Source organism: Lampetra planeri, chromosome 14 (genome assembly GCF_965212315.1).
Source record: "Lampetra planeri chromosome 14, kcLamPlan1.2.h2, whole genome shotgun sequence".
Classification (NCBI taxonomy): domain Eukaryota; kingdom Metazoa; phylum Chordata; class Hyperoartia; order Petromyzontiformes; family Petromyzontidae; genus Lampetra; species Lampetra planeri.
The window spans coordinates 2,739,863-2,760,584 of NC_136120.1; the positions used below are offsets into that span (position 1 = coordinate 2,739,863).

A 20,722-nucleotide genomic window follows, 5' to 3' on the forward strand; every position below is an offset into this window, starting at 1 on the left:
TGAGAGGGCGCAGACCTTTGTTGGCAGTTAAAACCAGAATCGTTCAGCTTTGCTCTTGGGAAGGAGGTCCCAGACTCGGTTTAATTCTGTGATATTTTTTTTCTCCTTTCCTTCATTCCAAACAGCTATCGCCAGCAGCGGCTACAGTCCAAGACAAACACACCAGTATTCCCCGCAGATTTACTCATCAAAGTAAGGCCGCCCTTGCTTTTCTCTTGGTGCACTGAGGGGTTTGTGCCCGCTTTTCAAGCCTCGGCCTGTGGTTTCACAAAGATTAAGCAACTAATGGTGTTCCAGTGGTGTCTAACACTCCAGTGCACTTATGGACGGGTTGCATGAACCTTTCTATGGCAAGTGATGATCGCAAAGATTAACTGTTTTTGTGAATTGTATTTTGACGTGTTGGCATGTTTCAAAAACGAAATTCTGTGTGTTATAATGGCTAATAAGTCTGGCAGTTGAGTTGCAGCAGCGGGGTAGCAAATGCCCAACAAAGTGTTGCTCCATTTAATAATGTAATGTCTTGTCCAGCCCTTTGTCAGTCCACTGCTAGATAAAGGCCTCCCCTTCACTTGCCTTGCCGGCCATGGAGGTTGTTTGACCATACGTCCATTGCTGGTCAGTGTTGGTGGTGGTCCAGGACCATTTGAGATATTACTCGCCACTTATGTTTCACGGTGGCTGGGAATTTAACTCGGGTCACAGGGTTCATCGCACAGTGTGCGAACCACTTCACTGCTGCATCTCTCCAGATAGATTAATTGATTCAATGCCATTTGGTTAAAGAAGCTCTATAAGCATTTTTTACAAGAGCACAATGATATATAAAGGCTTTGTTACATTAACCAAAAAATGTCTGTAGTCGTGCATGTTTGCCCATGTTTAGAATTTAAGAAATTAACTTTTAAAATGTAGTTTTTGCATAACAAAATATAACTTTGTCTTGTTAATTATTATTATCCATCTTGTCAGCGTGGTGTGAAAAACAGCACATGCACCCAATAAGAAAAATTCTAAAAAGAGAGAAATTAAAAGCCCTCAAGTCTAATAATAGAACCATATTGTCCATTACTAATTGGATACAGGCTACCGAATTACACAAGGGCATTCGCTCCCCGCCGAATATTTGGCTCGGCGTAAAGGTTTTTTAGTTTGGCGAGGGGTTAAAGGTCACATGCTTAACTTCAAACAGTTGCACACAAAAAATGTAGTGGAACACCCCGAGCCTCCTCGGCCAGCTGTGACGTTGACTGATGCCAGGTTTTTCTGCGCGCCTCCGACTTGTTCCAGTAGCAGGTCATACCCCCACATTCTGTCAGCACCACCCGCCCAGCCCATGGCTACCTACGCGGGGCAGCCGCAGTACCCAGCGGTGATGGCCCAGGCCGCTCCCTACAGCACGTACACGCAGCCCGGGCAGCACTATGGTCTGCCGTCGTACGGTGAGCATCTCTCCACGTCTCTGTCCGGTGTGCTTATCGGGGTTGTGCGGCGTGTTGTATGGCGCGATGCCCGATAACGTCCAACGTTTCGCTCCATGTGCCGCCGGGAGCCATATTGTGTTTCGTTTTCGGAATAACTCGCTTCCGTTTGTCGTGCATCGTGACCGCCGATGTTGCGCTGCACGTCCTGGGAGCTTCTGCAAGGACCGAATTGTTCAGTTCAGGAACAATACAACCCATAAACACGTCGGACAGACGAGCACAACCGCGAAATCCTACGCAGGGGCATCTCTCAGAATCTCTCCAATGCCCGCACGACTGCTGGCACGATTACACGTGACCCGTGGCTGGGAGAAGTGGAGGCTGGGGGTCCTACTCTGCGTTTATTTTAATCGTGGTTTTCAGTGAGGGTTGCCGCTGATTTTGCGGCCAGAAATCTCAATGAGGCATGCCGTATATATATCGATCGCCGTTCACCTCCCCAGTGACTGACACTGATCCGTCTCTATTACATTACAGTTCAAGGTATGTTTATTAAATGGTGGTAATTAAACGATTGGTTGAACGAAGATTGTTTTAATTGCGCAAAGTTGATCATGTAATTCGAATATTTTGCCGCTATCATTTGTATTTTCATCGAGTCTTTTGGTTTTAAGTTAAATATTACTGCGAGTGCAACGTTCGGTGAAACAAATTGACCTAACTTAAAAATATGAGTTCATAAATGTGTGCTTTGTCATGTTTTTTTTCTTTTGATACCGTTTATAATTTATGGTTGTCCAAAAAATAAGGAATACAATCAATCGCTGTTATTTTTTATCAGAGACCTGACAGGTACACAGAACAGCTCATCCACTGTTAAGGGGAGAATTTAAACTGTGATCATACACTTTCAAATATGAGCAGCCATTTGCTAAGGATGAAATGATTGCTTAGGAAGAAACGTGTTCCAAGAGGCATGAGATACGAAGCTGACGTATCAACTTGAGACATTGTACAAGCAAGGTGGAGTGTGGACATAGCCACTACGGACGGGTGGTGGAGAGTGGCTGAGGAAGAATTAGTGGCTATGATTGTTGACGACGAGGATAATGGTTGGCGACGTGGACTTGTTGGTTGTGCAAAATATCAGCTGATGCATTGTGGGCAGGGATCAAGACGGAGGGCGGTTTGCTGCAGGGTCAGACGGCCGGCCAGGCGGGCTACCTCACCACATACGGAGCTGGCTTCAGCGTGCCCCAGCCCGGACAGACTGCATACTCGTATCAGATGCAAGGTCAGTATTTGAGCGTCAACAATAATGATAATTAGTATATGTTGAATTTCGATTTAAAGCTATCGTGACTGCAGGGATTCATCTTCTTGGTTCTTTCGGTAAAGTCACGTAGAAGGGAAATAATAAAATAATAAAAATAAACATAATAAAATAATTGTCGGAAAGACAGATCTGTTCTTCACCTGAGGACGTCTGAATGAATTCAGACGCTGTCTTTCTGACAGACCTGTTCTTCACCTGAGGACGACTGCTTGCGTTGTGGCCGAAACGTCGCGAGAATTATTGTATTATGTTTTATTTTTATTATTTTTTTATTTCCCTTCTACGTGACTTTACCGAAAGAACCAAGAAGATAGTATATGTTGATGATAAATAGAATAAACGACCAAGCCACCTTTGTCTACGGTGGACAACCCCCCCCCCTCCCAATGTTGATTAAACGACTGCACATTTCTACTCGTCGTGTCTCACTGGTATCATTTGCTGGGTGGGGGTGGGGGGAGGAGGCAAGGCATGGCTGGCGTCAATTACATTTGCATCTATGCGTGTATTTACGTGGCGTCAATTACATTTGCATATATCCATGTATTTGCTTGTATTTACGTTTGCTGCACGTGAGCGCAGAAGCGGCGAGTCTTGCAAAGTTGACGCCGTGCCTGAAGTTAGGGTCACTGCCCCTTGTGCCCGATGGATGGGCCACACCATTTGGTTTAAATTCTTGTAGGGGGGGTAGGTTTTGTTGAGATCGGCTTGAAGCTTTAACGTCATATGCTGACTGCTCTTTTGAGTATCTGTGGTGAATATTGAATTATTACATCCTAAATATCATATTGCCTTCCTCAACAACGAGCATGTTGCTTGGGGGGGGGGGGGGTTGCCATATTTAACCATTGTTAAAATTCCTCAATTTCACACAGTGTGTCCTAAGAATGGTATAGAATTCGCCTTTAATTTGGTGTGTATTTCACTTTTGTGCGTTTACAATGAAGTGATCTGTTCAGATGTCCACATGGCACGGTGGTAAGCCTGCAAACGGATCATGACTCGGATGTATTTTTAGACGTTTTATCCTCGCTGCCAGACGTAACACTTATTAATAGCAGAGCTGAGACGTAAGTGCATCAGGAAAATTCGATAAAAGCACCTCTTCAAAGTGTGCAGTCGGTGACATTTACAGTATATTATCGTAATATTTAAACGTTTTTTCACCAAAAGCAACATGCGCAATATTGCCACAATAGGAGAGGCCTTTTTAGTGCAAAAATAAATACGAGTGGGGAGAAAAATAAAAATCTGGACTGTGGTGCTTAGGGTGTAAGGCATAAAATCCCAGCGGGTTTCCGCTATGACCACCCCTTGTATATCGACGTGGAGTTTGAAGCCTAGGCAATGAAACTCTGGACGTTCCGATGCAGCCAAGAGGTACACCCATGCCCAGAATCCAGCACACATGGCGCCTCTCATCCCCAGCCTGTGTTTTCACGTGCGCGTGCCAGATTGTCGCAGGTGCGTTTTTGTTGCAGGCCCTTCTGAGCGGCGTGGCCGCGAGTTTTGTTATGCTTGAGCTATGCCGTCGAGAGAGTCACTTCTGCCAGGGTTACGTGTCTTGTTGACGCGCGGAAAGCAAGAGTTTCAGCGTCGGCCTGTGGGACGATGGATCGGGGGGGGCTCTTTATGCCGCCGCACCGGCATAAAAAATAAAATAAAAATAGCACCGCGGTACGTTTTTACGTTTTCACAGTTGCACTCTATAACTCTCTCCGCCGGGCTTTCGTGTCGGACCGCCTGGTTGTTCGGCATGCCGTCCGGCGTTTCGCTCCCGAGCGCTGGGCACTTCCATCGTGCCGCACATCACGCAGCGCACCTTCTATGGAGTGCTGCAAGCGCTGACGCTTGCTGCGACGTTACGTTCAGACTAGTGAGGGTCGCTATCGTCGAAAGAAGGCATGTAACAGGACAAGCAGTGGTGTAATTTCTGTGTTCCCGTGAAGGTGACCAGTCTGTCCACAGGAATGCCACTGTTGGCTTCTCAGCTAGTGATGCAGCCTCCCGAAGCGGTACTAATTTTACTGACGCTGGTGGCATGATGGGTCAATTTTTCGATTTAAAGCTTTCGTGACTGCAGGGATTCATCTTCTTGGTTCTTTCGGTAAAGTCACGCAGAAGGGAAGTAATAAAATAATAAAAATAAAACATAATAAAACAATTCTCACGACGTTTCGGCCACAACGCAAGCAGCCTGAGGACGGCTGCTTGCGTTGTGGCCGAAACGTCGTGAGAATTGTTTTATTATGTTTTATTTTTATTATTTTATTACTTCCCTTCTACGTGACTTTACCGAAAGAACCAAGAAGATGATGGGTCAAGTTGACCCCCAACCGGCGTATGAATTCGAATATTGAGTCGAATTGCTCTGGCGGTGGAGTTGTGTCGCATAGAGATATTATTTACATTATCCCGTCTTTCAGTAACAATGCATGCGTAAGCAAAGTGGTACTTGATGTTCATCTCATGTCTGCCAAAGTATACCAATATTGACACAATGGGACCTTTCTTTTATAAAAAATATGTTTTTATTTGGAAACCTTTGGCTATTTTAAAATATTTAAAAGAAAAAGGTTATTTGTCGCACAACCAGCTGTGCTAATGTTTCATGCCAGACTGGAAGGACGAGTTTATTTAGTCACATGAACAAAAGTGTAAAGGGATAACGAGTGTAGGACTGTCGTGGCAAAAAACACACGAGAGAAGCCCCCACGCTCTTGACCAGTTGGTGCAGTGGGAGCTCTCTGAATCCCATTGGTCAAGTGGCAATAATTAGCTGTTAAGTTTGTCATAATTCCCATGAAAGTAAAAATACTCGAGTTTGTAAAATGTTAAGCCGTAAACTGTGTATACATCTTGACTTAAAGCTTTCGTGACTGCGGGAATTCATATTCTTTGGGTCTTTCGGTAAAGCCACGTAGATAGAAAAATAATACAAATATCATGATGTTTCTATCGCAACACAAGCAATCGTCATCAGGTTGAAAAAACATTGTTAAATTTTATTTGGCTATTTTAAATGTGTAATTTTTTTATATAGATATTTTTGTAAAAAATGTTTTTAAACATTTGTTTCACCTGATGACGATTGCTTGTGTTTGCGATCGAAGCGTCGTGATTTTTTTTTATATCTACGTGGCTTTACCGAAAGACCCAAAGAAAATGTGTATACATTTTGAATTAAAGAGGTGGAGAGCAGTGGCGCAGCGGTTTGCGTACGACACTATGAACCTGAACACTTGAGTTTGATTCCACGCCATGGCTAACAATAGTAACGTGTGCAATACCTGAACCGATACAAGCCCCCCCCCCTCTCTCCCCCGCCTCGCCTTCACGAACCCACATTGACAGGCATATTGACGTATGGGCAATATGTTTTGGGGATGCTTTAATCCAGGAGTGGATTGACAATATATAAGTAAAATAGTTTATTTCGTATTATATTTATTGTATTTTCAAAAACCCTTAGGGGTTTTGGGTGTTTTTACATAAGCATCAACGAATTTTTAAACAGCTTTCAGAATGTAAAATTTTCACTTTTAGTTTAAGCTGCATAACGTGGTTGTGCAATGTTATTAAGTGATTATCAGGTAACACACTGAGTCGGCAAATTTTACACTTCAAAAGCTTGTGTTGGGAATTTGCATCATGTGTTAGATTTTTATTTTCATCGCGTCAAAAAAAGCATATTAATATTGGATATCAATGCGGGGTCGTGTCACAAAAGCGTCCCAAGACTTTAAAAGAGGGTCCTTCGTGGAATGTTTGGCCGGATTCACCAGCGAGAGTAGTTTTGCACGTCTGAACGAAACCGGAGAAAACCTTACACTTTTGTTCTTTCGGTAAAGTCACGTAGGTAGAAATAAAATAAAACAAAACAAATCACGACGTGTTAAGCGATCCTCATCAGGTGGAACACCCACAGCAAGAAAATGTTGAGGTGGGCGGGAGAGCTGCCGTGGCAAGAGGTTATATAGGTAAGAAAGGGGGGAGGGGCAATGCGGGAGAGAGAGGGGGGGTAGGGGGGGCCGTGTGAGCGCTTGGGGAAGAGGACGTGAGTCTGAGGGGGGGGGGAGTGGCTAGAAGTGGGAAAACCTGCGCACACGCAAGGAGATGGCACTCAACAATTCACGCGGATGGCCTGGCAACCTTCGTGTGTTGTGCTGCCTTCTGCTACTGCCATGTGGGGGGAGGGGGGGCCAAGGTCTAGTGATGGTGGTAATACTAAAACATTGTTTTGTGCGTGGCACAATCGGGCACATATAATTGTGGAGTATTTAAAATCTGCGTGGAGGTATAATATCAAAGCTGCTTTTGTGGCCCCCTCCCCCCTCGCTTGTGCCTTTTCGAAAGGGTTGCGGTGAATGTGTTGACGGTGAGGGTTTTTTTTTAGACATTGGCTCATCTGCATTTTCGAACGGGGGGGGGGGCGGGGAAGCTTGCCATTAGCACACACTTAACACGTGCAAGGCTGTGGGGAAAGGCCAGTTTACGTAATGAAATGTGAGCGAGAAAAACATCTCTCTCTCTCTCAATCCATTAATTGGGAACAGTCCGGTGGCCCCGAGCACTAATAACGTCGTGCACATTTTGTTTTGAAACCGCCCGTTGTCTGCCGAGGTCGCGGTGTCCATGCCAGCTGAACACGATCCCGCGCGCGAGAACGTTGCCGCTCGTGTCTCCTCGCCCACCGCCGCCGCTGCCGCCGCGAGATCTCGTCGCAGATTATTTTAACCTTTTTAGCATTTGTTCGTGCATCGCCAGAATGTGGGGGACCTGTGTGAAGCGAGTAGCCGAGTGAGAAAGGTTTCTATTTCTACAATACCACTTTCTGTAAATGCGACGGTTTGTGGATTGCGAGTATTTCCAAGGCAGTTTTCCTCCTTTTAAAATAGCCGCTGGCTTAAAATATGGACCTTTAATAAACCAGCACCTTTAAATAGGGCACACGTGTGTATGCTGTATATATTACATGTGTTTCATGGGTAGAAATTGACCGGCACACCCACAGGGTTAGCATATAGCATGCTCGGAATAAATATTAGCTTTCTAACGCAGTGTTGCTAAATAGCAACAGAGGATGTCTTGTTTAGCGGCCTGTTGATGGTCAACAAAGAAATCTGGTGTTCGTTAGCGGTGAATTCATTTTATTTGGGACTAAGTGATCGGAATGCCCCGTTAGTTAGTGAAGTCGGGTTTTGAAACGGAGAGTGTTTCCGAGAGAGCACGGGAGTGTATTTTCCGCATTGCGACTTAGCGTGCGTTTGACGTGCGGCAAAATGACGGGGTGCTGCGTCTTATCCGCTTGCTGTGAGGCCCCCCCCCCTCCTCCCGGCTTCTGCAAGCAGTGTTACCAACGCTTGGTGTTTACAGTTTGTGCTGTGTAGTTCCTCCGATATGTTTTTTCTTTTCTGGGAACTTCAGGAAACCGTTGGGTTCCTAAAGAAACTCTAAGCACGTGGAGAAAAACCTTGACACCGTTCTGAACAACGTTGCTGCAGTACGACCCAAAAAAAGTCACAGAACTAGTTACCTGCAAGCACTGTTGGGCTGTCTGTTGGTCGCTGGGTTTTTGTGAAGATGTAGGAAAATATCGAAACAATATTTCCCTCTTTTCTTTCGAATATTCCGAGTAACTTACCATTTTGCATAACCAGAGTTTTCCTTTAACAGCCTTTGTTTTGCTGTGATTATTACATTGCTTTCACAATAGTATTCCAATTATAACTGTAATTGGAAAGAATCCATCCGTAGCTTATGTTGGTCTAAACTCATTCTCCATGTGTTAAATGCATTTATCAGATCAATAAAAAGGACGTGTAAATTGTAGTCCTGTTTATGAGTAGGATTATGTGTTTGGAAGCGCATGTTTATCCATCGTATCAATTTTCAAAACACCGTTTTTATTAAAGTTTGGCGCTTATTCGAATAAGGAAAGTGAACTGCAAAACCCGGCGCAGTCTGACGTGATTAAAAGTGGGCAGTGTCATGAATAAAATAGAAACCCGCACGCAGGAGACCTTCATGGCTGTTGCTCAACAAAGCTAACGAAGCCGCCCCCCCCCCCTCCAGCGAGCGGCCCGCTGCCCGAGCGTTGCGCGTTTTCTGTTCCGCGTTGGGTGCGTCGCGTTGCCCAGAAATCCCCATTCCCACGGGCTGTGCGAGTTGATTTCAATTTGGCCCTCCCCGCTCTGAAGCGAGCTTCCCTGTCTGTCATGCTCCGCTCTTCGACGACTTTTCAATCCCTCCGCAAGCCATCCGCCGCTTTTCGCCGCTTTCTCTCACGCAAGCACTCACCAGCTCCTTCCTCCCCAGAGGCCGGCCCTGTAGATGTTGGCGAGCCGTCCTCGGGTGGTGTTCTGTTTCGCCGATGATTGACGTGGCCCATGGCCCGCGGGGTTGAGGAGGGAGCAGGGATGGCGGGCGCTGCTACGCCGGTCGTGCGGCCCATTGCGCCGAGGAGGGAAGAGGAAGAACGTGAAGCGGCGGCAGAAGAGTGGATTTTTCGTTGTTGTTTTATAAACGGTGCGGCTAAAAAGAGAAGTGCGTCGAGCATTGTGCGGAATGCTCGCCGGTGCGAGGCAAACTCGCTGTAGCATGCCATCATCCTGCCATTTCACGAGCGTGCTTGTACTTTACTGCCAATTCAATAGATCCAGATGTAGGACAAGCCTGCCTTAAATGCTCTTTAACAATTGTTTGGCTTTGCGCTTTACGCGCCTATTTGGCACAAGGCGAGGCTGTTCGAACTTTGGGAAATGTGAGGCACGTGCAGTTTTCGCGGCGTGTTTTTGTCGAGTAAAGTTAACGTTATTATGCAGCGAAAACACCTCTGGGTGAAAGTATGAGCCGATGTGTATCTGCAACGTTGCTGATGTGTATCTGCAGTGTTGCTGCGTATAAGTTAGGGGATTGTGATCACATTCGAGGTGCAAATGGATGAGTTTCAAGCAATGCCATTGGTCAACATATCAGTTTGTTATTTCTTGCTCAGGTTTATTTGGCAGTACAGAATGTAAACACTACATATGGGATGCATAATTCAGTATTTTGGTTTAAATTACATCTTAGGAATTTCTCATTTGCATGAAAATAGAATGGATCATGAAAAATACTTTTGCGTGCAATCCTAGAATAAGTTTTCATAATCTTTTAACATTCTTATTGTGTATTCTTTCATATGTGTGTTATTGTTTTGTATTGCTGTGCATGTCGCATTAAACAGTTAATGTCATAAACCGTATTGGGATTAGATATTATGTTTTATTTTATGGTACATCCTGCTGTTACATCAACCAGAATACAAGAGTATTAATAACAAAACTACATTTTTTTATTCGTAAATTATTTGCCATTAAAAAAATGTAATGTCTTAATTCATTTTGTCAAGGCTAACATTGGTCAGAGTTTAACAACACGCATATGGCTCAGCACCTCGTACAAGTGACATTCGCAATTTTATAATCACAACGCATCAATTCAAAGATTATTTAATATTCTCGAAGCTCACGGATACATGCACCGAGCCATGTATGTAGGAGTCGATGTTTTTTCATCGTAAATGATGGTTGTATTCCTCTGTATGGAGGGATGTTGAACTTCTTTCACACCGTTCGTAGCCAACCGTGCGAGCCACAAGACGCTGCTACGTTCACCGCATTGTAAGCATCTACATCTATTATTGATACAAATCCTGATCCTCGGATAATTTATTTCGTCACTTGAGGAGAAGGGATTTTTACACCCCAAATCATATTAACACAGAGGAAAGTTTGATATCAATAGTTTTTTTTTTATTAGCACTAGATTTTTCACGTGTTTTAAGTGTTAAAACAAGAAACTTAAAGCTGAGCCGGCTTTGTGATTGAAACTAATCAATCTTCACGCTTAAAATTTTTGGCACCCAAATTATGAAGTAATTTTTTTTGCATTTTTATTGTTCTAAGTATGCGCCTTCTAGTTGTGCTTAACGCAAGCTCTCCTAATCCTTCTGGAACTTCATCTTCATCTACACAAGTCACTCATTCACTCGGCTCACGATTATCTCTGTGAATATGATATGGTGTGCGACTGGGCAGCACATTGAATGCCAAACCTGAACGTGGTATTAATCGCATTATTCTCCGGTCCATTCCAATGGACTGCTGGTTGGTGTTCAAGGGGGGAGAAGCCTTTTGTGTATAAATCAGCTGGAACTGTGCCTTTAATTGGCGTGCAGTCTGGAGTCTCCCTCCCTGGGAGTGTGGGAGAGGGAGAGAAGAGGGGATGTTCGCCCCCATGCTTTGAAACCCAATCTCACCTGGTGCCTGTATGCGTGGCACGTCGTCACGGAGAGACCCCGCCGTCACACGTGACGGCCAAGTCATTTGTCGCACCCAAGGCGACAGTCGGAACGTATCGATCGCTTTCCCTTGCACTCATCAACTCCCCCATGCACCAGTGTAGTGCATTGAACTATGTACCTGTATACATAGTCATGATGCTAGTAGTACCAAATCACAGCTTTTGTCTTATATTTTGGTTATAACTATGAAAAAATATAAATATTGATAGATCGCATATGCGCATGTACAGTGCAGCCCTTTGTCAATAAGCTGCTAGATGAAGACCTCCCTATGAGGGTTGTTTGACCATACTTTACTATGCTGATTAGTCCAGCTATCACTCGCCATTAATGTTAGGAAGTGACCAGGAATTGAACTTGTTGCTGAGTTAATAGCGCAGCGCGCCACCAGTCCACCCTAGATCACATGCAACTTACATCCGATATATAGATGATGGTAATTGACCGCCTGATGTCATTTATACTTATGTTCAAGAAGAGCTGAAAAGCTGAAATCTTTCACAAATGTAGTTGCTTTTATGGTTTTGCCTGTAGCAATCCTAAAACCAAAATTGGGTCTTCAAATAATAATGTCTGGACATTGATTGGTTTCACTGTTAAAGCATGCTCAGCATAACGTTTGAAATGGCTTTAAGTCTTGAGTCAAACATATATGATCCCCATTACAGTGAAAAGAGTAATTTCCCTCCTGTGGAATGGGACGCTAAATAGGAGTGAAACACTTATTCCCATCTACTTGTGTGCCTTACAGTAGTTATCGACAAATACAACACAAGAGTAACAGCCTTGCGTTGTTGAAACAGTATAGCGAAAATAACATACAACCCTTTGCCCAGTACACTGCTGAATGAAGGCCTACCTATGCCACGTCGGTCAATGGGGGGTTGTTTGGCCATACTTCACCACTGCCCAGCGGCTTTTGGCTAGCCATCGAACAAAGACGGTCACTGCATCACGTGATTTCAGATGCGCTCCTGCGGCCGTCTGGAATGCTCTTCCCTCCGATATTAGAAACCCACTGAAGCTATGTACTTTTAAATCTTGATTGAAACCCATTTCTTTAGAACTGCTGTTTGTTTTTAGTTTGTTGACCTTCCCATGCACCACCGATTAGTACGGTCGGCTACATACGGTGCGAAAGAAGTTCATCATACATACACACTCTGCTGATGTTCGCTGAGACCGGGAGTCGCTTGGTTCATAGCGCAGTGCGCTGACCACTTCACCACCACTCCACACCTTGAGCTGTTCGCAGTATAACGCTGTGTTTGTCCTTGCACCTGACTCCTGGATACATATGGGAAGAGCGATTTCGCTGATGAAATGCACACCGCCTTAAATCAGCGAGAGCGTTTTAACAATTTAAGTGCATGCCTGTGGCAGAGCCTTTATTGTACCCAAAGTGTCGGGAAAAATGAATACGTGCGGTTTTGATTTCACAAAGCAGCCATTGCTCTCGCAGTATAATAACCGCCTTCTATTGTGGGTTTGTTTTATTGTCTAGGTTGCTAATCCTTTCATTTTATGCCAAACGAGATTACGGGAGTGCTCTGCCCAGGAAGGGAGAAATATTCTCATAGATTCGGGGGGAGGTGCTTGTTTTTAGTTTTGGAAACTACAAATTAAGAATGCCTTTCTCAGATCTGCATAAAAGGCCCCCCACCCACAACGTCAATAACAACAGTGTCAAAATGGGCCTCCACCAAACCAATTCCATGACCAGGCAATGGGTGAACATCAAAGCTATGTAAATACTTGGACGTTGACCCTTGAAGTCACCCCGAACAGAAGATGTTTACCGCTGGAGGGCTTGTTTTCTCCCAGCAGTCACGATTATGCACGTGAAGACCTTTTCCCTCCACCCACCCCGTCGTCTCCCCCCCCCCTCCCCCTTTTTTAACGTTCTGTAGCTTATTACATTTATTAAGACCAGATTGTAAAGAGTCCAATGAAATTCTCTGCCTCACACAAGTTGCATTGTTCCCATGACGGTGCTCCCCTCTCTGCACAAGCGCGGCTTAAACGAGGTTACCTTCTGGCGCATCTACAGAGATTTTTGTGGAGTCTGAATTTCGAGGCCAACGATGAGAATGTGGTGTTAACCCCTTGTCAGCGCAGCGCAGCAAGAAGTGGAATGAGGTGTGAGTATTTGTTTTTCTTGACAGCAAGTGTGTGTGACCCACAGCTAGGAATTACCTGACTGGCTGACTCCCTGCCCAGACCAGAATAACACGTCCAAAGCCAGCCCAAAAATGTATTTTCATATTTATTGAAAGGATTTTAACTTGAAATATTTTTGCAGACGAATTCTAAATAGAGTGGAATTTGTGAAGTGGATAAAATTATGTTTTGTTGCCTTTATTTTTTAAGTAAATGTACGTTGATATTTATACCTGCAGTGCTAATTCAAACAAAACTCAACATCAAGCATATTTTCGGTGTTTATTTTTTGATCATTTACACACACGCGCGCGTCCACTGGGCCGGTATTTTTTTTTTCTGTGCGCGAAGAAAAATCTGACATCTGCATCCATTTTTGTTCCATTAGCAAGCGAAAACAGCAGCACGTTAGCCCCCCTAATAACTTCCTCGCGCCCTTCGCTTTAGCCGCAGGAAGAGTTTTTGGAAGCCATTTGGAGGCCTGCGCCGATCGAGGTGCCCGCCTGTGTCCCGCGCGCAGGTGACGCGCGTGCTCCGCATGTGACGGCTCTTAATCCAGCGGCAGCCTGCGCGAGCTGCTTTCTTGCGAGTCCGGTCGGCCCGGTGTTTGCCACTCCACCAGAACGCGTACGAAAAATAACCGTGAAAAATTATCGCCCGGGCCCGCGCTCGCGAGAGTGTGTCAGCGGCGGCGCCAAGCCGGGTTCTCTTAGGGGGATTTTTGTTTTGTTTTGTGTCAGTTCTTGACGTGCCGCCTTCTTGTCCCCCCCCCACCCACTGTGCCTTCGCGTTGTTTGCAGCGGGAGGAAGCTTTACGACCGCTTCGGGGATATACCCTCCGAGCAATTCCATCACAAGTTCGGCAGGATTCAGCAGCTCTCAGCAGGTACCTCGTAATCACGCTGGCGGTATCTGCCGAAGCTATCTTTCTGGCACTTTCAAACAAGACTCCGTGTCCATTTCCTTGGTGATGGCGGCCGAGTGTGTTTGGGCTCTGTGTGCGCCGCACGTTTGGCTGACGATGCTGGCTGGGTGGGTGGGGCCGTCCGTGCGGGTGTGCGGGCTCTCGCTTCGCTGCGGGTTCAGCGCTGACGCCGTGACGTCCGACTGCGAGGTTGTTGATCGTACGTTAGAGTCGTCACTCAGCGTAGCGAAGCTCTCGGTCGGTCGGCTGCCGCTGATACCAGGAGTTGTGAGGTATGGCTGGGCGGCATGGCGGGGCCGGTTCCCTCTACTTCGAGCCGGCCTGTGGCCGACTCTGAGGCCTGATCTCAGCTGCCCCCCCCCACAACCCCACCGATGTCGCGTGATAGCGAGCTGTGGCAACATTGAATCAGTGCCTATTTGCTTTGGGGACTTCCCAGCTGAGAAAACGTGGCCTTGAAACCCCAGTAACACTTGCAAGAGGAGCAAACTTGTGTCTCAATGTCGTCACCAAGTATACAACCTTGAATGTTACGTACTTAAATATACAGGACACAGTGATTCCTTTAAGTTTCGTGGAAAACATCTAAATTTTGCCATACTCTGAGCCCATTTGTTAACATACTGCTGTATATTGTAATATGTTTGTGTGCAATGTAACTGCTGTGCATATTAATATACTCAATTTGATAATGCTAACTTTGCTTAGGTTTTTTTCACTTGCTGATTAAAAACACTTTAACCTTGATGGCCGCTGATTAAGATGCGCTGCCATGTTTACAGTGTGGTCCTGGTGATGGCCTTATCGTGGGAGTCACGAGCCAAAATAGATACGGGGGGCGACAGCGCGCGTACAAGACGCGTTACGTAAAGAGGGCATGTGATAAGTTGCGAGCCGTGGTAAAATTATAAATTCGGGACATTCGCCGATGCCAATGTAAATTTGGTTACGCTCGTGGTAGATGCACTCGCGCATGCACAATACTGTAGGCGGTGTACGTGTCCCCAGTGAGCCCTTCTCGGGGCATAACGTGTCCGCGTTTCCCCAACGTTGTGGCTTGCTCACTTGGCTTCGCGGCTAAAGGATGAAGCAGAATATGTTCGCGCTGAACGTAACATTTTTTAAGGGAAGATAAAATAGGTGATGGAAAAAAGGTATAAATCCTGATATTTTGACCGACTTTGGTTTTCTTCAAGGAAGGCCATTTGGCAAAACATACTGAGGTACTTCTTTACAATTGATTATAAGTACCCTGTTATTATTTTTAATAACCTTTTTATTGTATGTATAATATAGCATTTTGATGCGTGATTTTTTATATTATACAGTATCTTCATCAATCTTCCTCAGGTCGTGTATAGGTGAAAATCAACATGGTTGGCGTTTATTGGTTTGAGAAGGGAATTAGAATAAGTTATTTCTCAGTCTTGCTCTATTTGATCAGATAAAATCACTGCAAGTGTTCTGTCCAGATTATAGTGGATTAAGTTCAGTCCAGATTATAGTGGAAGGTGTTTCAAATTAAACCATACATTAAATTACAGAATGTGGATTCCCCTAGAGCATCATGTCCATCAAGTCTCTGTTTCCTGCCTCTCCTTCCTGTGATGCACACAATACACGAAACGTGGACGACATTACATTCAGCAAAAATTGAATCGGAAATGCTTGGTGGCGGTAGTGATTAGCGCACTGCACTCTAAACCCCATCATATTCTGAGTTAGATTTTTTGGCCACAGCCAACATCAGTAGCGAGTGATATCTCAAACTATTTTTCAAATTTCAAACACTCAGCATGATAGGCGTAATGATCCCCGCCCGCCCACCTGCCTGCCTCCCCCCCCAATTAATTTAATGAATTGTCATAGTTCAAGGTCACAGTTTGATAAAGAATTTATAATGTTTTTGCCAGTGGAATGAATGTAGTGGTCACGAATGTATGCAAGGATCACGTGAACTCATTGTATACAACATGGAATGGGTTTATTGCATCGGAAAACTGATCGTAACACACGTGATTCGATGCATGTAACTTGACATTAAGCAATTATTCCCTGATGCGTCAATTACATCTCGTAAGCGTGGGTGAGTAATTCATTCTTGATGGCTTTTAGCTCAATTATCAGGTGCAAATAAATGGTGGCATTGCTGTTTAATTACAGATCATTCATAAAGTTGTTTTTAGAAAGCAGCCATGATTGAGACCTGGGGTCGATTGCAGTTGCTTGACGGGTAATTAATTGCATCACAATGAATTTGTAATTGCAGCTAACAGCGCTGCTGTAGACCCCCAGGGTCTGCCGCTATTGCCTCTTAACATCTTCTATCGCCCAGAAAAACACATAATTCGAGACCTAAACATCGTACCTCCTGGCTGGGACAATCCTTCTAAGATACTGTTGGTGTAACCAACCGCATGAGAACATCAACAGGCCGATGTATATCCCCTTCACAAATGGAACGTTAAAGACAAACCACAGTGCGACTGTGGCCATACAACTAAATCCATCAACCATGTAGTAAACCACTAGCTCTATGATCTTTGTATAGAGGAGGAAAAGGCAAAACTGCACACCCTCTCGCGATTAGCAGACATTGACATTGTCATTGACCTGAACATATTGCCATCACGCAAAAATAAAATTTACGTATGTTTAACTTTTTTTGCGCACCGTACGTAGCCAAGCGTGCTAATCGGAGGTGCAGGGGAAGTACAACAAACTAAACGCACAAACGGGAACGTCTTCGCCAACGTGCATGTCGCGCATCGCCAACTCGTCCCCGCCGTGTGTGCCGCCCCGCAACTGCAGGAGTACTCGTCATACGCCGGCTTCCCGCAGGGGCAGTACGCCGTCGGGCAGTACTACCCGAGCGCCGCCTACGGAACCTACATGGCCAACAGCAGCAGCAGCCCGTCCACCCCGCCCGCCACGGCTGCCACCTACACCCTTCAGGAGCCGGCGCCTATCACTACCAGCCAGGCCGGTACGACATCGCCACCCGCCCCCGCACTGCCCCTCCGCCCCCCCTGATTGAACATACTTCACCGTGCTGGTCAGTTCAGGTTGGCGCAGAGGAAGACCCAAGACCGGTTCGCGCCTCGCTCGCCACTGACGTTATCCGTGGGCGGGTAACCCTCGTTTATCGCTCCTCTTATCGCTCCTCTCCCCTGACCCGCCGCCCTTATAGCCTGAAGGCAAAACCGCGTCCCTCCTTTTCGACTGCGAGGTGGCCGAGGAATTCCAGTGCATGCCGTGACGGGTTGTCTCCGGGCACTTCCGGCTTTCTCCCCGGGTGGAGACTAAAAAAAAAATGAATTCGTGGAACTGGCCACACATCCCCAGTGCACAGTACCCTCCTGAAGAAGCGTAGTTAATGAGGCACTCTGGGACAAACACAGAGCATTAATATCATAATTATAATAAAGTGCACATCTTGCTGCAGCTTTAAGTGTATACGGTGCTTGCCTGTGGAACAGCCTGCCAGGGGATCCTGAGGGCTTCAGAATCATTAAACACTTTTAAAACAAATCTAAAAACTAACTATTTGAAACTTGCTTTTAATTAGGATTGTATTCATGTGTTATTTTTATTATGTCTTTGCTAGAAATTTGTTACAACGTGATTTTATTTTGCCTACAATTTCACTTTGACTGTTTCATGCCTGTAAAGCACAACGTATTGCATTTGCACCCAATAGTGCTATAGAAATAAAGTTTGATCGATTGATTGGGGTCTGGCGAGAGGCGGTGGTTGCATCTAGACCAGGCGGTCGGCAACCTTTGACTCTAGAGCCGCATGCGGCTCTTTAAGCGCTGCCTCGTGACGTCATTTATTAAGGACCACCGTCTCTCGTGTTCACGTGCTGCATTGCTTGTATTGTTATTTTTGTAGCCGACCCCTATTCGGGACGCTTTTCGAATCCCAATTGTGGTTGGGCCGCGTTGCGCGCTCCCCCACCCCCGCCGCCCGCCGAGTCAGTGCTGCCGTATGCACGCCCTGTCCTCGCCTTGTCTTGAATAGAGAGGGGTTTGCCAACTGCGCAGTCGCTATACACAACGTGTCCTGACGAACAATAGCAGCAAAGATAAATATATACAGCTCCGCTCTATTAATAACTGGCCGAGCGAAGGGCTGTCAAATCGTCCAGGCTCACTGGAGACTCGCAATTTGAGATGAACAGATTTGAACGAGTTGGGGCAGGATGGCATAAGTGAAGAAGGGTTACAGGAATTGTATATAAGCAGAGAGAAGCCAGTAAAACTGATAATTAAATATGTCGGGTGATGATGCGACCAGTGCTGTTATAGGTACGTGTGTGTGACCATCGTTTATATGCTGCAGTGACTTCGGCACTGAGGTAACAAAAAAGTGAGATGAGTGCTTGAAATGGCAGAGATATATGTTGAGAAATGAGGTGGAATGTGAAACAATCGGCACCTTGGCAGCGGTTACGGATAGTGTTGAGTAGGTAAGGGAGGCGAGACTTGGACAGTTTGGGATTGCGTTGAGAAGAGGCAAAAGAAGATGCAGTTAGTAGAAAGGCATTGGAGATACTGTCGGTGCAGGGCAGATGGCAGCAGAGGGAGATCAAGGGTGAGATGGGAGGATGCGGGGGAGCGAGGTATGAGGGGGGGGGGACGGTGGACAGCAGCGACGAAGAGAAGAAGAGCAGAATAGAAGCTCATCGAGAGAGACAATCGGAGCAGCTGACCCCGCATATTAATGGGACTTCTGGCTGAGAAGAAGCGGAATAATGAGGAGCGCACGCTCGTCATGAGGGGGTGGTGCCTGTGTTGTGTCCGCCGTGCAGCACATGCGATTTGTGTTCTAGTCTCGCGGGAAGCGAGCCCTATTTTAGAACGTTTCTTTACTCGCCGTCATTCTGCTTAAGCTTCATGTAATGCCTGTTGACCGTGCGTTTAAAGTTCGGTCGCCACACGATAACTATGAATTCCTGTTGCACATTTACAATGAGCGTTTCAAATTGACAAGAAATCAGGCAAGGTTCTGTGAAACGCGGAACAGGTGTTAATCCTACAGGGGACCGTCATTTGTCAGGTTCAAGTGCGACCTTCAGTCTTTGACCTTGTATTCCTTGTGAACATTTAGTCCGGTTTGGCTGGTGTGTCGGGCCACAATTACCAGTTTATTTGATTGCGGAGGAGTCGGGCGCTGGGCTGTGTGGTACAATTTACACGGACCTCTGTGTGGCAGGGTGCGCACTGATGTTAAGCCAAGCTAAATTTAAATTATTGGAACTTCTGCCTCCACTGATATCATTTGCAGAGTTTCCAGACTGATTCATACTAATTTAATGTTTTGTTTCTCTATCGCCGTGCTTTTCTGACCCTGCATAATATTGTTACTGGCTTTCTCGTTTATAACTCGTATCTTTCTTTAAAAAAAGATATGTTTAGTCTCATCAAACTCTCATTTTGTATTCAAATTAAGTGTTGGTGATGGTGTAGCCAAGTATTCATCATTCACATATCTTATCGTTCCAATGCCTATTAATGGTTGCTCTGACCATTGGCGTTACAGACTGATTCGAGAGAGGGTCACAAGGCACGTTTCTGTGCCTGTGTGCGGATATTTAAAGTTCCACAACATTCTCCACAAGATTAAGAAGTTTTGAGCCTTTCATTATCGTTATCGTACATTCAGCAGTGTAGCATGAGGGTTTCACATAGCCGTCATCACCACTGCTATCATCATCGCTCATCATAAGATGGATTATCAGCCTCCTGAGGGAAAGAGTGATCTGAGTACAACAAACCTCGCCCCGACTAAAAAATTTTGGTCAATTGATATTTTCACGAATGTTGAAAACTATTTGTTAATTTTATTTTCCAGAATCCATCATCGTAATAACGCTTGTAGTCTGCTTCGCAGTTATCTTAAATCTGACAAGATCTTACCCTAATGGTTGCAAAGTGACGGCTCCTGACCCGTTTAACGCAACGGCCACCCGCTTTAGAGTTCTGCCCCGCTCTCCTGCCTCAGTAAAAAAAAAAGCGCGCACAGCACAGCAACACCGCCATGCCATCGCCGCTCGTGTTACTGAAGGTTGCGGTGCCAGGCTAGGTAGACACGCGCCCGCAAATGAATGTGGAACCTTCCTTTAAGTGAGCACTGTTAATTTTCTTGCAACAATATGTTTTATTGACTTGTAAAAGCTGCCAAGCCTTCCATTGCCACTGCTCGCTTCCTGATACTGCAATAGAATGAAGTGGAAATGAGCGGCATCGACCATTTCCATGCCAAGTCTTTTTCCTCAGGCGCTAGCTAGTAATGAGGCTGTGCTCATGACCTCTGTTTTAGTCTCTGCAGTCCTTCAACCTTTACGTAACCAGCAGGCCCGTGTGTGTCCTGTTTATCAGGACATCTGTCTGGAAGCTGCCCAAATCACGAGAAGCACGCATCAAATTGGAAGCCACTGCTCTTTACCAATGTGGTATCCCCCAGCCTGTGTCCATGGGGGAATTAAATTGTCGTCTTCTCATTTTGGAGCATATTTATGTTTTGCA

General features: G+C 45.6%; 1 protein-coding gene across 14 annotated transcripts in view; it reads left to right on the forward strand.

The window, feature by feature from the left end:
• LOC144722300 (protein phosphatase EYA1-like) overlaps window positions 1–20,722 on the forward strand; it is a 153,674-nt gene that overhangs the window by 95,835 nt on the left and 37,117 nt on the right. For 11 of the 14 annotated variants that reach the window (XM_078600424.1, XM_078600425.1, XM_078600423.1 and 8 more), the window contains 5 exons: window positions 126–192; window positions 1,291–1,442; window positions 2,593–2,718; window positions 14,068–14,153; window positions 17,004–17,178. In XM_078600424.1, coding sequence (XP_078456550.1) covers window positions 126–192; window positions 1,291–1,442; window positions 2,593–2,718; window positions 14,068–14,153; window positions 17,004–17,178 — 606 coding nt within the window. The remainder of the gene's footprint in view (window positions 1–125; window positions 193–1,290; window positions 1,443–2,592; window positions 2,719–14,067; window positions 14,154–17,003; window positions 17,179–20,722) is intronic. The other 3 variants (XM_078600426.1, XM_078600433.1, XM_078600429.1) reach the window with 1 other exon arrangement.